This window comes from Cydia splendana, chromosome 22 (assembly GCF_910591565.1).
Source record: "Cydia splendana chromosome 22, ilCydSple1.2, whole genome shotgun sequence".
NCBI lineage: Eukaryota > Metazoa > Arthropoda > Insecta > Lepidoptera > Tortricidae > Cydia > Cydia splendana.
Genome location: NC_085981.1, coordinates 9,027,513 through 9,043,684, shown reverse-complemented (window position 1 = coordinate 9,043,684; position 16,172 = coordinate 9,027,513). Strand labels below are relative to the sequence as shown.

General features: G+C 38.8%; 1 protein-coding gene across 1 annotated transcript in view; it reads right to left on the bottom strand.

The window, feature by feature from the left end:
* The window catches only part of LOC134801657 (microtubule-associated protein futsch-like), a 50,301-nt gene that overhangs the window by 21,948 nt on the left and 12,181 nt on the right, over positions 1 to 16,172 (bottom strand). Inside the window, exons 7-12 of the mRNA XM_063774276.1 lie at positions 13,454 to 13,798; positions 12,729 to 12,911; positions 6,040 to 6,154; positions 4,016 to 4,145; positions 2,415 to 2,848; positions 1,029 to 1,307 (exon numbers count right to left, since the gene is read on the bottom strand). Of these exons, the coding sequence (XP_063630346.1) occupies positions 1,029 to 1,307; positions 2,415 to 2,848; positions 4,016 to 4,145; positions 6,040 to 6,154; positions 12,729 to 12,911; positions 13,454 to 13,798 (1,486 nt within the window). The remainder of the gene's footprint in view (positions 1 to 1,028; positions 1,308 to 2,414; positions 2,849 to 4,015; positions 4,146 to 6,039; positions 6,155 to 12,728; positions 12,912 to 13,453; positions 13,799 to 16,172) is intronic.

Genomic DNA, 16,172 nt, shown 5'->3' with positions numbered 1-16,172 from the left:
TATTTGTCATTACAGATTGGATTTTGTATGTAGTGAGCTTCGAGCAACACCGGCTTCCGACACATCGGAAGGGAGGGGCCCAAGCGATATCTCACCGTACAAATCTTTCTGCCATTTTTCGCGAGGGGAAAGGTGCACACAGTCGCACTTCTCACACACTTACATACAAAATCCAATCTGTAATGACGACACAAATACATAGAAAATGACACACGTCAAAGACAAATCTTGCAAATCTCGATCTCTTTTTGTGTATGGACGAGTGACAAGTGTCACAACACGCACACTAACACATTTTCGTTGAAGTATGTTATTGTATTCTGAGAGATGAGAAGTCGGATTTGTCGCTCGACCGATCCGCAATTTGTACTGAGCGAGCAAAATCGATAAATCCAACAATTACATAAGACTAAAATATAATAATTGTGTTTGAATGTAATTAAACGTATGATATGTAAAAAAAAATATTACATGTGAAATGTAACACTTTCTTTTTGTAAATTTGATGTCCTCGACCTCTTTTTATAACAAAAAACCGAGCAAACAGGCATTTTTGTGCAGCAGTGTTCACGCGCGCGTCTGGACTCGGTCTAGTGAAAAATCCAAGTGCAACTAGTTTTATTACCCGCGCTAGATTAGATTGACGCGCTAATCTTGTACCTCGGCAGAGGGGAAATAGTGCGAATGCCGCCTCCCTTCCGTGTTGCTCGAAGGTAGTGAGTGAGAAGTGCGACTGTGTGCACGTTTCCTCCGGCAACAAATGGCAGAACGATTTGTACGGTAAGATATCGCTTGGGCTCCTCCCTTCCGACGTGTCGGAAGCCGGTGTTGCTCGAAGTTTTTATACATCGCTATTTATTATGTTTGCATTTTCAATTTAGCTTTGTGTGTATGAAAACGAAACATTAGACTTGCCTGAGCGCTTTTTTACCACAAAACGGCAATGAAAGTATATTTAAGGGTTTTTAGGTAAGGAAACGAATACAGCGCCATCTAGTGACGTCTTTGATAGGCTAAAAGATACTCACATTACTAGCAACATCGCTCTGGTACGCCATCGCCAGTTGCTCGTACATCTCATAATTCTCTGGTTCATATTCATTCTCATCCGCCTCTATGCCCTTGTTATAGAGTCCAGTTTGGCTCGCGATGACGTCATTAAAGCTGTAGTTGGAGTTCTGCGAGGAGGGCCGGAGGTGGCTCTCGTCTTTCTCGTAGGAGGGAGGTTTCTCGCTGAACGCCGAGTCCTGGGAGGAGCATTGGGAGTTCTCCTCGGGTCTTTGCGGTGTTAAGCGCTCTTGGGGTTCCTGAAAGTAAAGAATTTTTTAACAATTACTGCTTTGTTTTCAAAGGTTACAGGCTACAAAGGTACAAAACTTCAGGGACCTATTTATCAGACGGTATTAGACTAATAATATTAGTCCACGAACTGTCAAACCGTATAGGTTGCCATGACAACACACTAATAATATTAGACTATAGTTCGAGAAATGGGTCCCAGGGATGTTCTGAACGCTTGTAACTTGTAATACAAGCGGAAGTCCCTTATAATAAAAGTCGTAAATAATGACTTTTGCTTATGAAAATCTTATGGATTAGTTTTTATGAAACCGGCCCTTCAAGACGTGTAAAATGACAAAAGAGAGTAAATACCACACTACAAATTACAGACGACAAACGGCGCAGGCTTTAATATGGTTACGTACTGATATTTCATTAAAATAATTAAAAGGCATAGGGTAATTCGCCATTAATTGGCCGCCCTAAACTAATAATGAATTCCATTCACCTATAAACAGAATTCATTTTAGTATAAGGTGGCTAGTTATTGAAACCTTATACTAAAATTAATTTTGTTTATAGGTGAATAGAATTCATTTGGTGGCCAATTACTAACAGTGGCCAGTTATTGCCGAATTACTCTACTAATATTTCATTAATTTAAAATTCAAAGTCTAGAGATGCAACGGATAGTTGTTTGGCCGGATACCGGATATTCGGCCTGACCATCGGCCTAATATACGGTATCCGGCTGCCGAATATCCAGTATCCGGCTGCCGAATATCCGGCCAGCGGAACTATACCTACATTTCGGTTTTTCAGGTGCGCATTCTGCAGGTCTGACCTGTTTCCTAGTGAATGTTCGCGCGGACACATTTCTAGGTTCGAAATGAGTGCGCGTGCAAGGCAGTGGAATGTTTAAATTGTTTTAAAATAATAAACAACTACGATTATGACCATGACTGTTTCTTAAATTCAAATTAGTTTACTCCGAAATCAAGCATGTTACTATCCGGTTTCCGGCCGGATACTAGGTCGCTATCCGGTATCCGGCCGGATATTAAAATCATGGCCGGATAGGCCCGATACCGGATAGTAACCGAATATCCGGTGCATCTCTAATTCAAACCCACCTTGAATTCATTCTTCTCCACATTACCGGCATCCATAAACTCATCATTATTGCTCAGATCAAAATCATCCATAGCCTCTGTCTCCATCCTTTCCTCCTCTTCCTCTACCTCCTGCTTTATCTGAACCCCCAACTCCTTCACATTGATAATTTCCTGTCTCTTCTCCTGCTGTCTCCTAGGAGAGAAATCCTCTATCATCTTATGGCATTTCTCGTCATCTGTCAATTTCTCAGTCTTGATATTGTTAAGAATGTTGACGTCGAAAGCTTCCTCTTTCTTTTTCTTGTTTTTCCTCTTTTTCTTTCTGTTGTCGGAGTCGGAGCTGGACGAACTGCTGGATGAGCTGCTGGATTTTGCTTTTTTCTTCTTCTTTTGGATTTTCTTTAGTTTTAGTTTCTTTTTAATTTTCTTGTCTTTTAATTTCTTTTTGGGCGCTAGAATGTATAACAAGGTTAGTTAGATTATTGTAAGAGCAACAGATATGAAGAAACAGATGTAGTGCATAATTATTTTCCATCGTATTTACACGGAAACGTACGAACGTGTCTTGATATTTCAGTCAGTTTCGCTACAAAAAGTACTGAGGTATACCCCCCTGAGACTAAATGTACATATTCGTGCAATCTAATTTGAACCTTTCATGAACCATATAAAGTAGCATTTCTTTTGTTTTATTGCTTTTTAAAACAAACGAATTTCGTTCTAATTTACTTATAGAATAAGGTTCAAATTAAAAATTCGAAAACTTTATATGATGGGTCTTACGAGGTTACTGAAGTAGCATGACAAATACGAAATGACAAGTAGAGTCTGGCTAGCCAAAAATTGTTGACAGATATTTCGTTGTTGTATCACCAATTGTCTATGATTAAAAAAAAAGCTAAAAGTCAGTTGTCAATTTATGTCATTCATTCAAATTGTATGCGGTTTATTTTAAATAATATTAATAATGTCTATACTGAGTGAGGTTCGCAAACTATTATTTAAGCTCGTAAATAATTACGACAATGTGCGAAGTCGACGTGTAGCGTTGTATAACGAAAAACTGCAATGTTTACAACTCCTAAGCAAATGTAAACAAATTAGGAGGTTGGTGCTCTATAAATATTTTGATACTTAGCATTTAGCATATTTGGCATAGTACCTATGTATTTTTTTGGTGATGGACACGTGATGGATTAATATTACGGTATTATCGAGCTAGGTCTTATTTACACTACATTTCATTTTTCGCCTTGTTACAATGGTATATGGTGAGAAAGTGTTAACATATGTGTTTATCGTTGACTGTACTTTACATAGTGGTAGAAATTATGTGAGCTGACTTTGAGTGCACGTCAACGTATATTTAACTTATATCCTTGGGTACCTTACGTGTGCCCAGAAAATCAAAAATATTTTCTAGTATCAAACCTATAATTTCTACTATACAAGGTGTGACCAGCCCAAGATTTTTTGAATTTCCCGCCAAACATTTGTGTAATATTTCAGTAGCCAAACTCTACAAGTTATTATTATATTGTTGGTGGACAAAAAAATTGTTGGTTCAGGCGTATTTTTGAAAAAACAACAATAAACAAGAATAAGCTATCAATAATTACATTCTTCCTCTTCTTCAGAGATCTTCACCGCCTTAACTTTCTTCTTCTTCTGTTTGTCTCTTAGCTTCTTCATATATTTCTTCTCTGTGCGACGACGCTTCGCTAGCTTAGTTTTAGACTTTTTACTCATCTGAAAGAGGATTAGAATTACAAAATTAAAGTAAATAAGTGTTAATTACTAGTGATGTACCGACTATTGATTTGGCCGACTAGCCGACTAATCGGCGCTCGAATGGCCGATTAGTCGGCCGACTAGTCGGCTAGTCGGCCAGATCATTAGTTTCGTATAAGTTCAGGTGAAAAACAATATTTTTGCTCCTTTGGTTGCGCTATTCATCATATTAGCTTGGCTAAAAGGTGTTCTCTACAGGTTCAAAGACCTATCACAAGAATCCTCATTCAATTTCTGTCTTTAGTTCTTTTATTTTGCGATCCTGAGCAGACCGTTAGTATAGCTTGTAGGAGGTATTTCCAAGGCTCTATTTCCCGTACGTAGTCGCCAGTTAAGAACCTATCCCCTGTGGTCAGCGTCTTTACGAGCAACGTGCCCTGTCTAAGTCTCTAAATTTAGCAATAACATTAATAGTTCCTCGTGGCTCCACCATTAAAAAAAAACAAAAACTGAATAATCATAATAAAAAATTAACTATAGAACTTGCACATGAAATTACACGAGAATCAGTTGAGATCGACCTGTAGAGGATAAAACCAGCCCCCCAACATACGATAACGACCAAACGGTCAATTATATGAATAAAAGTTTTCGTATGCAACCCTGAATAGGTATTTTAGTAAAATAAACATAAAACGTATGGTAAATATTGACTGTTGATTTCTATTTTTTCTGTTTTTCTTTCACTAATAGCCGCCAAGTGCCGACTAATCGGCCATTTTTGCCGACTAGTCGCCGACTACAAATGTGGCCGGATAGTCGGCTTTCCCGACTAGTCGGTAGGTACATCCCTATTAATTACCATAGATATAAAAGTTTTATTGAAAAGAAAATATTTATTAGTAACATCATTACAAGTCAGTTTGTAAATTTATATTTAAAGCATTATCCTTATAATGAACACAGCATTATTTAATTTGCGTATAATTACTAATTTATCTATATAATAAAATTGCGCCTGCAGGAGCCATTGTTTAAGTTTGCTTTTAAATACGGAAGGAATGTAAGGAAGGTGCATCTCTGATACTGCCCGGTAGCTTACTGTATATTAGAGGGCATTGGATTGTAACATTATCACCAATTCATATTAGTTTTGTTTTATTAATTTTAAAGCTTACTATTTCATTTCGTTGAAAAATAACTAGTTTAACATAGACATATTTTAAAATAAAAATAATTATTTACATAGAAATGACAAAAATGTAATTTTTGTGAAAAGTCAACTGGTGTTGCCACCATGTTACGTCTGTGGTTCCATCTTATTTAATTTCTACAATGGAGTCGCTTAACTCAAACTCGGGTAAATCCATCTGTCAGATTATGCGATTTTGGTATTAAGAAAAGGTAATAGGATAGATATTTGCTGAGAGGGTCGAATGGAATCAGAATGCTTTTGGCATTAAGTCAGATTTGTACGATAAGTTTTCTTTTGTGCAATAAAGTTTAAATAAATAAATGGATTTACCCGAGTTTGAAATTAAGCGACACAATTTCATGTACCACTGTAGGTGCCGCATTCACTTACCCCACAGACCACCTTAACTAGACGGAGCACATAAGTTAATTGAGGTCACCACACATATGCTCTCCCGTACAAATTTAGTATGGGAACGCGAACGGTTATTTCAGTTGCGACGACAATCAGGCCCATTACTCGAGTATTTCAAAATATTTATAATTATTAAGCTTTAGGGGTGTTCTTGGTTTATTATAGTATCAAATAGCGTAGAATACAACTCTATTGTGCTGCTGGGTTCGTAGCATTTTACAAGTAAAATTGTACATATGTGTGGCGACCTCGTGCTCTTTGTAAACGCTTCATAATGCGGTGTCTGTGTAGTCTGTGACTTACCTTCTTCTTGGCTTTCTTCCTCTTGACCTCCTCATCGTCGGTGGCGGAGGAGAGGGTGGAGGGGGATCTCTTCCTCTTACGAGCTTTCTCTTTCTCTTCCCCTTTCTGTTTTCTGCTGTAAAATAAGGTTAAATTTGAGATTCGATTACAATAGTCCACCACACCTGAGTGATAAGGGGCCTCCTGGGAAAAAAGCTCTTTTGCCATGGAGAACCAACTCTTTGTATAGTTCGTTTTTAGGGTTACGTAGCCAAATGGCAAAAAACGGAACCCTTATAGATTCGTCATGTCTGTCTGTCTGTCTATCCGTCCGTATGTCACAGCCACTTTTTTCCGAAACTATAAGAACTATATTGTTGAAACTTGGTAAGTAGATGTATTCTGTGAACCGCATTAAGATTTTCACACAAAAATAGAACAAAAACAATAAAGTTTGAGGGTTCCCCATACTTAGAACTGAAACTCAAAAAATTTTTTTTCATCAAACCCATACGTGTGGGGTATCTATGTGTTCAAAAATGATATTGAGGTTTCTAATATATTTTTTTCCTAAACTGAATAGTTTGCGCGAGAGACACTTCCAAAGTGGTAAAATGTGTGCCCCCCCCCCCCCTGTAACTTCTAAAATAAGAGAATGATAAAACTAAAAAAAATATATGATGTACATTACCATGCAAACTTCCACCGCAAATTGGTTTGAACGAGATCTAGTAACTAGTTTTTTTTTAATACGTCATAAATCGTAAACCGCAATTTTATTATGTTACTTGCTGCTACGGAACCCTTCATGGGCGAGTCCGACTCGCACTTGGCCGCTTTTTTTAGCATTAGAATGAAGGTAAGCGATCTTGACATGTCTTTTAATGAGGGTTTCCGCGATCGAATTGGTCACTAGATGACAGCACCGTGGCGAGAGGTCTAGCTGTCATAATCCACCAATCATGTTTAACCATGTTTTTTTTAATTGGTGAATTTTGACAGCAGCTATAAACTGAAATAAATGTCATATACTAAGAAAACCGGCCAAGTGCGAGTCGGACTCGCACACGAAGGGTTCCGTACCATTACGCAAAAAAAAAAACGGTCACCCATCCAAGTACTGACCCCGCCCGACGTTGCTTAACTTCGGTCAAAAATCACGTTTGTTGTATGGGAGCCCCACTTAAATCTTTATTTTATTCTGTTTTTAGTATTTGTTGTTATAGCGGCAACAGAAATACATCATCTGTAAAAATTTCAACTGTCTAGCTATCACGGTTCGTGAGATACAGCCTGGTGACAGACGGACGGACGGACGGACGGACGGACGGACGGACGGACGGACGGACGGACGGACGGACAGTGGAGTCTTAGTAATAGGGTCCCGTTTTACCCTTTGGGTACGGAACCCTAAAAAGTGACCAAGGCCTCAAGTCCCCAGGCTGGAATCGAACCAGCGTCCTCTGCTATCGCGGCAGGTGCCTAAGCCACTCGGCCACCGGGCCACAGCGGCATAGGTCAAATTTTCCAAGTATATGCACTTCTTACTGAAGGCTTATGGCGCCCCCTGGCCATCTCTAAGGTAGAACAGTATGGTTCAGACCTTCTAACTAGATCACTCATGTGATACCGAGGCGAAAGAGATGGCGCTGCCATCAATACTAATGTATTTGAACAAACAAATTAAAATATTTTTCTGAAATAATTTAATTTGTTCAAATACATTAGTTTTGACAGCAGCTGTCAAGAAGACCTCTCGTCACGGTGCTGCCATCTAGTGAAAATCTCGATCGCGGAAACCCTCATTGAAAAACGCTTTTTAAAAAACAATAACAATTACTTATGAAAGCAGAAGAATACAAATGATCGTATTAGATTCATAATTGTTACATATTGGCCGTAACTTATTTTATAAAAGTGTTTTTCAATTAAAAGACACGTGAAGATTGTTTACCTTTTTTCTAATGCTAAAAAAACTAACTATAGTGATATTTAAAGTAGTGTCCGACCGAAACATGTTTTTTTGCCGAAACCGAAACCGAAACCGAATGTTCGGCTTTGGCTCTAGTTTCGGCCGAAACCGAAACCGAAACCGAAACTTTTGTAGACTTGTGTAAATCGTTGAAAAAATGACATAAAACCGCTTTTACACACATTATGGGGCTGTCAACACCCAATGTCCTTGAAATTAATGTTACTTAAGCAGTTTTTTTTTTATTACTAGAGTTAGACCAAGATAATTCTGCAACGATTTTGATAACACACGCAGTGCAAGTGTTATTTTAAACGTCAAAACTTCTATGAAATGATGACATTTACACTAGTAGCACTGTGTATGCTATCAAAATCATTGCAGAATTTTCTTGGTCTAACTCTATTCATTCACCAGTCAAGCTAACATGTAGATACAGGGTCAACCAAAAAAGCAACCAAAAACGCGAGCGTAGCGAGCGCGAAATTTTTTGTTAACAATATCGCAAGGCCGGGTACCGATCTTCACCTGGGCCTAAAAGTCCGAAGTGCCCCAGTGAGGCGAACTTTCATGCGAAGTCAAAGCCGTGCTTCAGGCTTCAGGATAAGTAGTTGAGCACAGACTCGAATAATGTCCATTGTATTAAAAAGCGACACCACAGGCCGAGCATGGCGCAGCGAGGCCAAAGGCTAAGCTGAAGTAGAGGACATGTGGAACACAAACCAATGGTAATTTGAGGTAAAAAGTGAGGCTAGCATTCGTATGAAAAACTGTACTGGGGATACTATTAAGGGTTTTTTCTTCGTTTTAATCAATATTCAACTGTTCAGCCTCGCAAAATATTAACTATTGAGAAAATCAACTTTGCGGCACTAGTTGAACGTAGCCTTTAGCCTCGCTTAAAATTTGCCATTAGAGGTATAGTTGGTCAAACCAATTTGTCAGTCAGTACGAACCAGGAAAACTATACTCATCCTTTTCTTTTAGGTGCTAGTACTAGTCTAAGACAAAGATAGTATGATTCTCTCTGTCTATGATTGAAATGAGACAGTCTTTTGACAAACTATAGTTAGGAAAATGACTAAATAAGTGAGTGCATGAATAAGAGCGAAAAAGACATCGTTCGACTCGGGCCGAGCTGATACTCGGCCAACGGCTACGAGCGATTGTGCTATCTCATTCACTCCAATACAATTTTGACAGTGTGCGCGTTATAGGTATTGACAGCCTCTTAAGACTGCGTCGACCGTCCAGTGGCGCCCTCATTAGTGGAATTGTGTTTTATAATAAACCAATTAATTTCTGTACCTATAAATGAATCAGTATATGTAGGTATTAATATTGTTGTCCTACTTATTCCCCAACTTTTGGTCTTTGTCCGAAGTGCCATTTAGTAAGTTTCGGCCCGGCCGAAAGGTTCGGCCGTTTTTTGGCCGAAACCGAAACTACAGCCGAAACATGATTTTAAGGCCGAAACTGGCCGAAACCGAAACCGAAACCGAACCTTCGGTCGGACACTAATTTAAAGGCCTCCTGGGAAAGAAACTCTTTTGCCATTGAGAACCAACTGTTTGTAAATATAGAATAGAAGATAGTTAGACCAAGACAAGTCTGCAACGATTTTGATAGCACACGCAGTGCAAGTGTTATTTATACATATAATTTCATAGAAGTTTGACGTTTAAAATAACACTTGTACTGCGTGTGCTATCAAAATCGTTGCAGATTTGTCTTGGTCTACATCTAGTAAATAGAAATAGAAATTGATTTGCTAGAAATGTGGTAGGTCCAGAAATTAGGTGTTTACATTCAATTTTGCGAGTTCAGCACATTTCGCCAATAATCTAGGCATGCAAATTATGTTTTGTTTTAACCTATATTATACTATACATTATACATTACATAATAATTAATAGTAATTTATTCGTAAGCACAAACACAGAAGAGAAAATTATACAAACAGAAAACATAGGAAGGAGAAAGTGCCCCGAAATGGTCTCATGCATGATGCCGGTGACTTCTTGGGGGCGATTTTTGAATTTCGATCGCTCGATTTCGACACTTGAAAATCGGTGGAAAACGGCGAAATGCTAATTTTTGAAATACGAGCTATCGAAATTTGGAATCTAGTGGTATTGACCACTTGATTTCAATTCTATTAGTAGAATTTAAACGCCTAGTAGTGGAGATATCATTTAACGAAATACACGAAATCGAGTGATCGAATTTCAAAAATCGGCCCGCAGCGCTGATCTTCCGATGAGACCAAGCTATGACGAATAAATTCAACAAGGTGATCTTGATTATAACTTTGTGGATCGTTTAAGGCGCTTCCAGTAGACACTGCACCAACGGGTAAGAATTACGACTCAGCCACGACATTGCGCAACCGGCGGCGGCGGCGGCAACCATAGGTGGGAACGAAAGGCCCAATCGCTGTCTCGCTCCAACCTATGGTTGCCGCCGCCGCCGCCGACGCCGTTAGTATCCGCCGACCGAAGTTTCGGTTTTGGTTTTGTTTTTAGCTTTTCAATCTCGTACCTTATTTACGCTACTCAGCAAGCTTAGTGGCCTAAACACGGTACTCGACTGAAAAGCTCTCTATTATACCACGACTAGCGTAGCGACCCACCCCGGCTTCGCACGGGTTACACAAAACCTTAACAAATTATACACCTGAACCTTCTTTAAGAATCACTCTATTGATAGGTGAAAACCGCATGAAAATCCGTCCAGTAGTTTTTGAGTTTATCGCGAACGTATGTTCTGTATGTATATAAAGACATACAGACAGACGCGGCGGGGGAATTTGTTTTATAAGATGTATACTGCCCTCCTAAGATGAATAGCGCTATCTCAAAAACAAATGATTTTTGAAAATTGAATTCTCAGTAATATAAATTAAAGTATAAGTGAGCGTTTCTTTTATTTTTTGGCATTTTTATATATTGTGATCTTTTTTGCCACTTTTGTGTTATTTCTACTCAGGATCGCGAGCCCTTTTCATCCTTATAGGAGAAAAAAAGCGTCCTCAAATTTCCATTAATTTTTCAAACTTTCCTTTTTGTGACCCAATAGGAAAAAACTCTGGGACAATTTTTTATCCCATAAGGATCGAAAGAGCTCGTGATTCTGAGTAGAAATAACACAAAAGTGCCAAAAAAGGTCACAATATATAAAAATGCCAAAAAATAAAAGAAACGCTCACTTATACTTTAATTTATATTACTGAGAATTCCATTTTCAAAAATCATTTGTTTTTGAGATAGCGCTATTCATCTTAGGAGGGCAGTATACATCTTATAAAACAAATTCCCCCGCCGCGTCTGTCTGTATGTCTTTATATACATACAGAACATACGTTCGCGATAAACTCAAAAACTACTGGACGGATTTTCATGCGGTTTTCACCTATCAATAGAGTGATTCTTAAAGAAGGTTCAGGTGTATAATTTGTTAAGGTTTTGTGTAACCCGTGCGAAGCCGGGGTGGGTCGCTACGCTAGTCGTGGTATAATAGAGAGCTTTTCAGTCGAGTACCGTGTTTAGGCCACTAAGCTTGCTGAGTAGCGTAAATAAGGTACGAGATTGAAAAGCTAAAAACAAAACCAAAACCGAAACTTCGGTCGGCGGATACTAACGGCGTCGGCGGCGGCGGCGGCAACCATAGGTTGGAGCGAGACAGCGATTGGGCCTTTCGTTCCCACCTATGGTTGCCGCCGCCGCCGCCGGTTGCGCAATGTCGTGGCTGAGTCGTAATTCTTACCCGTTGGTGCAGTGTCTACTGGAAGCGCCTTAAACGATCCACAAAGTTATAATCAAGATCACCTTGTTGAATTTATTCGTCATAGCTTGGTCTCATCGGAAGATCAGCGCTGCGGGCCGATTTTTGAAATTCGATCACTCGATTTCGTGTATGTACGAACGTATGTTCTGTATGTATATAAAGACATACAGACAGACGCGGCGGGGGAATTTGTTTTATAAGATGTATACTGCCCTCCTAAGATGAATAGCGCTATCTCAAAAACAAATGATTTTTGAAAATGGAATTCTCAGTAATATAAATTAAAGTATAAGTGAGCGTTTCTTTTATTTTTTGGCATTTTTATATATTGTGATCTTTTTTGCCACTTTTGTGTTATTTCTACTCAGGATCGCGAGCCCTTTTCATCCTTATAGGAGAAAAAAAGCGTCCTCAAATTTCCATAAATTTTTCAAACTTTCCTTTTTGTGACCCAATAGGAAAAAACTCTGGGACAATTTTTTATCCCATAAGGATCGAAAGAGCTCGTGATTCTGAGTAGAAATAACACAAAAGTGCCAAAAAAGGTCACAATATATAAAAACAGCAAAAAATAAAATAAACGCTCTTATAAGATGTACTATAGATAGTGTTGCCATACGTCCCGTATATACGGGACTGTCACCGTATTTACCGTATTTTTACTGGTCCCGTTTTTGTCCCGTATTTTGTCGAGCGGTCTGGCCTAGTGGGTAGTGACCCTGAAGAGTATGAAACCGATAGTCCCGGGTTCGAATCCTGGTAGGGGCATTTATTTGTATGGTGATACAGATATTTGTTCCTGCGTCATGGTTGTTTTCTATGTACCTAGCTCCAAACAGCAGCAACCAGATGTCCCCCCCCCCCCCCTCAGTGGCCCCTGCTCTAGAATACTACTGTCCCTTATCAGTTTCGACTAATTATGGCAACCCTAATTATAGATGTATTGATTTACCTTTTCTTCCCCATGCTTGCATTCCCGACTTCCTCGTCGACCTCGCTCTCCTGACTCCAGCCCTCGCTACTCAGCTTCAACTTCTTCTCTTCTGCTCTCTTCTGTTCTGTGTCTTCTGCGCGGACGGGCGTCGTGCTGCGGGATTGAACCTGAGCCTCCGCGACTTCCAAGGCTTCCATAAACCTACGACGAACAAAAATATGTATTTACAGTACTTGGTCCTATTTTCCCGCACCAGTGCGTAAAATAGCACTTTTAGCGCGTATGTCAAAAGTTTAAAGGGCCATATGTACTGTAAAACGTTGTACGATACACGTGCGAATAGGTAATTCGCAACTCGTGTCGATTTAAAACACTCCCTTCGGTCGTGTTTTAATTTATCGCCACTCGTTTAGAATTTCCTCTTTTCCGTACTTGTATCGTAAATAACTATTTATTACAGTGAGAAAAGCTGGTTAGAGATAATAAGTTTGGTTTGGACCTAAAAATCGTTTTGACAGATCTAAAAAAGAAGCTGATTTGACTAGTAGGAATGTAGCCTATTGTCAGGGCCCTCTCGGTACGAGGAGCTACAGTCTCTCTAGATGGCAGCACTGTGACGTTCTTGAGGCATGGTACATATCGAGACTCCTAGACTATTCTAGTATAGACTATGTACCATTATAGCTTTTACGACTTATAAATAACTTTTGGTGAAATAAGATAAAATATGTTAATATCATTACCTCTGATATTCTCGATCTAGTAACTGCGTGTCTCCATGCTGCGGCGTGCCTGCCCCCTTCGGCCGCCGCTGCCTTCCCTCAGGCCCCTCGACGCGGGGCCTCGCCTCTGCCCCCTCAGCGCGGGGCCTCGCCCCCTCGACCCCCTTACAAAGCGGCATTCCCTCTACGCTGGACTCGTTTTGGGGCGACGCCCCATCTTTTTGAGGCGGCGCCTCTTTCTGGGGCGGCGGCCCCTCGGCGCGGGGCGCCGCCTCCTCTCTAGACAGTACAGTGGCGTTCTCGGTGACGCACTGATCGAGGGGCGGATACCAGCTGCGTTTGGTTGCGAATGGGCCGTCGGATATCCTGAAATTGTAAGGGTTATATCTTAATATACTGTGTTGATAATTTCGTTAAGTTCATCATAATTATTTATTTATTTAATCTTTATTGCACAATACATGATGGTACAAATAGCGGATTTAATTACGCTTTGGACGGACGAAATTATACTATACATTAACCCCCTTATTCATAAACGCGCTACTAATTGAATAGCTAATAATCCTTTGTCTTTATCTGTCATTTTGACTTATGTATTTGTAAGAAAGGGATAAAACATAATTTAACTAAATCAGACCCGTAATAAAATATATCTGGCTTCCAGGGTTTCATTTCACCCTAACTGACACCTCTAGCCCTAAATGATATTCCACAGGTATTTTAAAGTTTGTGGTTGACGGAAAGTTTTAAAGGTTCAATAATTCTACCTTAACAGAAATTAAGTGTAGTCAATATTGAAAACACGCTTTTAATAATGACTTTATGACTACAAGGTAGCCAATTGTAGGATATTTTGACCAAAGAGAATTTGAAGAAGAGAGTTACTGTCATGATAAATTATGTAGCTACAGTTCATTTACTGCCATCTTTCGACAGAAGATTAAACCTGTTTGAACGCCATTTGATTTTGATCCTTATTCTTTAACTGATATGTGTTAACTTATTGAATATTAATATTCACGCCATCTACTCGAGCATAGGCTGAAGGTTGTGGCGCCATCGCCCGAAAACATGGAACCATACCTTTGGCCTATAGTCGAGTAGATGGCGTGAATATGAATATTTAATAAGTTAACACATATCACTGAAAGAATAAGGATCAAAGTCAAATGGCGTTCTAACAGTTTTATGTTCTGTCGAAAGATATATTATGATACACTGCGTATATACCTATATCTCTTTGTATATATGGTGCTTCAAATCTTGTAACTAAAATTTGAACCACTTCCGGGTGTCTGATTGAGCTGAAATTTCGCATACTTCCATATTTCCGATAACAATGCAATAATACGCTAACATGGAGCTGATCTGATGAGGCAGTCGGAAGGTAGCCACGGGAACTCTTCGATGGAAAAACATAAACACATTGAGTTTACGCTCATTTGAAAGGTCTCGAGAAGTACTTGATAGACATGCCAGGGATGTTCCATGATTGTATTGACAAAGCCTGCCATAACTGATGTAGCAAATAAAGATCCATCCATCTAATAATCATTAATCAAGCACAAACTAAAAATAATAAATGGCACTGTAAGTTGTAATTACCTGCTATTAAACATCATTATTCGCGGTGGCCACATGCCGCACCAACGCCGGCGCGCGTGCGCCTCTCCGCAGGCTACTTACCACGTATAACCAAAACTTTACCCACTTAGATATATGTCATTTACCCGAGATTAAGTTTAAATATGCTATCTTAGATTCCTTTAAAACTCCTAAGTGAAATTTAGGTTTAGTTAATTTAGTTTAAGTTTAATTTAGTTTAAGTTAAAGCTTTGTATCTGCATCTGATCTAAGCAAACTTTTTCATTACATATTTGTTATATTTATAAGGCATGACGTCACTAACTTAGCACATCATTTTGACCTGTTTAAATAAGTAGGTACCTACAATGTACATCAAATAATTATCAGTTTCCCTTTTTTGTGCCAACCATTGCATAATTTTGTTGTAATCCGTGGATAATGTCGTTGGTTATGCATTAAGTTAATTTTAATTCTACTACTAAATGTAACACTGTATTGTATAGCTGTTTGTTATCCCTAAAATGAATAAAATAAAATAAAATAAAAATAAAACAAAATCATTAAATATTAAAAATACAAACCAACACTGCTACTATATTTTAATTTTGGCACAAACATGTTGAATACCATTTCGTTAAAACTTAAATCAGTTGGACGGCTTACACATTTTTGATAAAAAAAAAAGAAATTTAAAGCTTACCAAATTTTAATCTTTTGTTAGTACCCTGTTATATGAAATAAGATGGCCTGCCTGATGCAATTATTCGCACGCTTGTGCAGCGCCTTACCGTATTGTACTGAAATAAAAAAATATAAACGCTATGTAGGATTTCCCATTGCATGGTAAGACACTCGAGCAATTTAAGTAATTCAGTTAAAATCTTTTTTTTTTTTATATTTTTACTTTAATATACTTACATGTTAATTAATTAAAACAAAAAACGGGATTCTAAAGCATAGCACATGAAAACAAAACGAATCATCCTGTCTAACCTCGTGCCGCCCACCATACAAAATTATTGCCAAGGAAGTTAGAATCTTGTTGTATTTTCAATTGGGTTGAATTTCATTTGTTCGAAATTTACACGAGAAAAATGAAATGCTAGGTAACTTTGTTTTAAATTAAGGTTGACATTCCATCAACACTGAG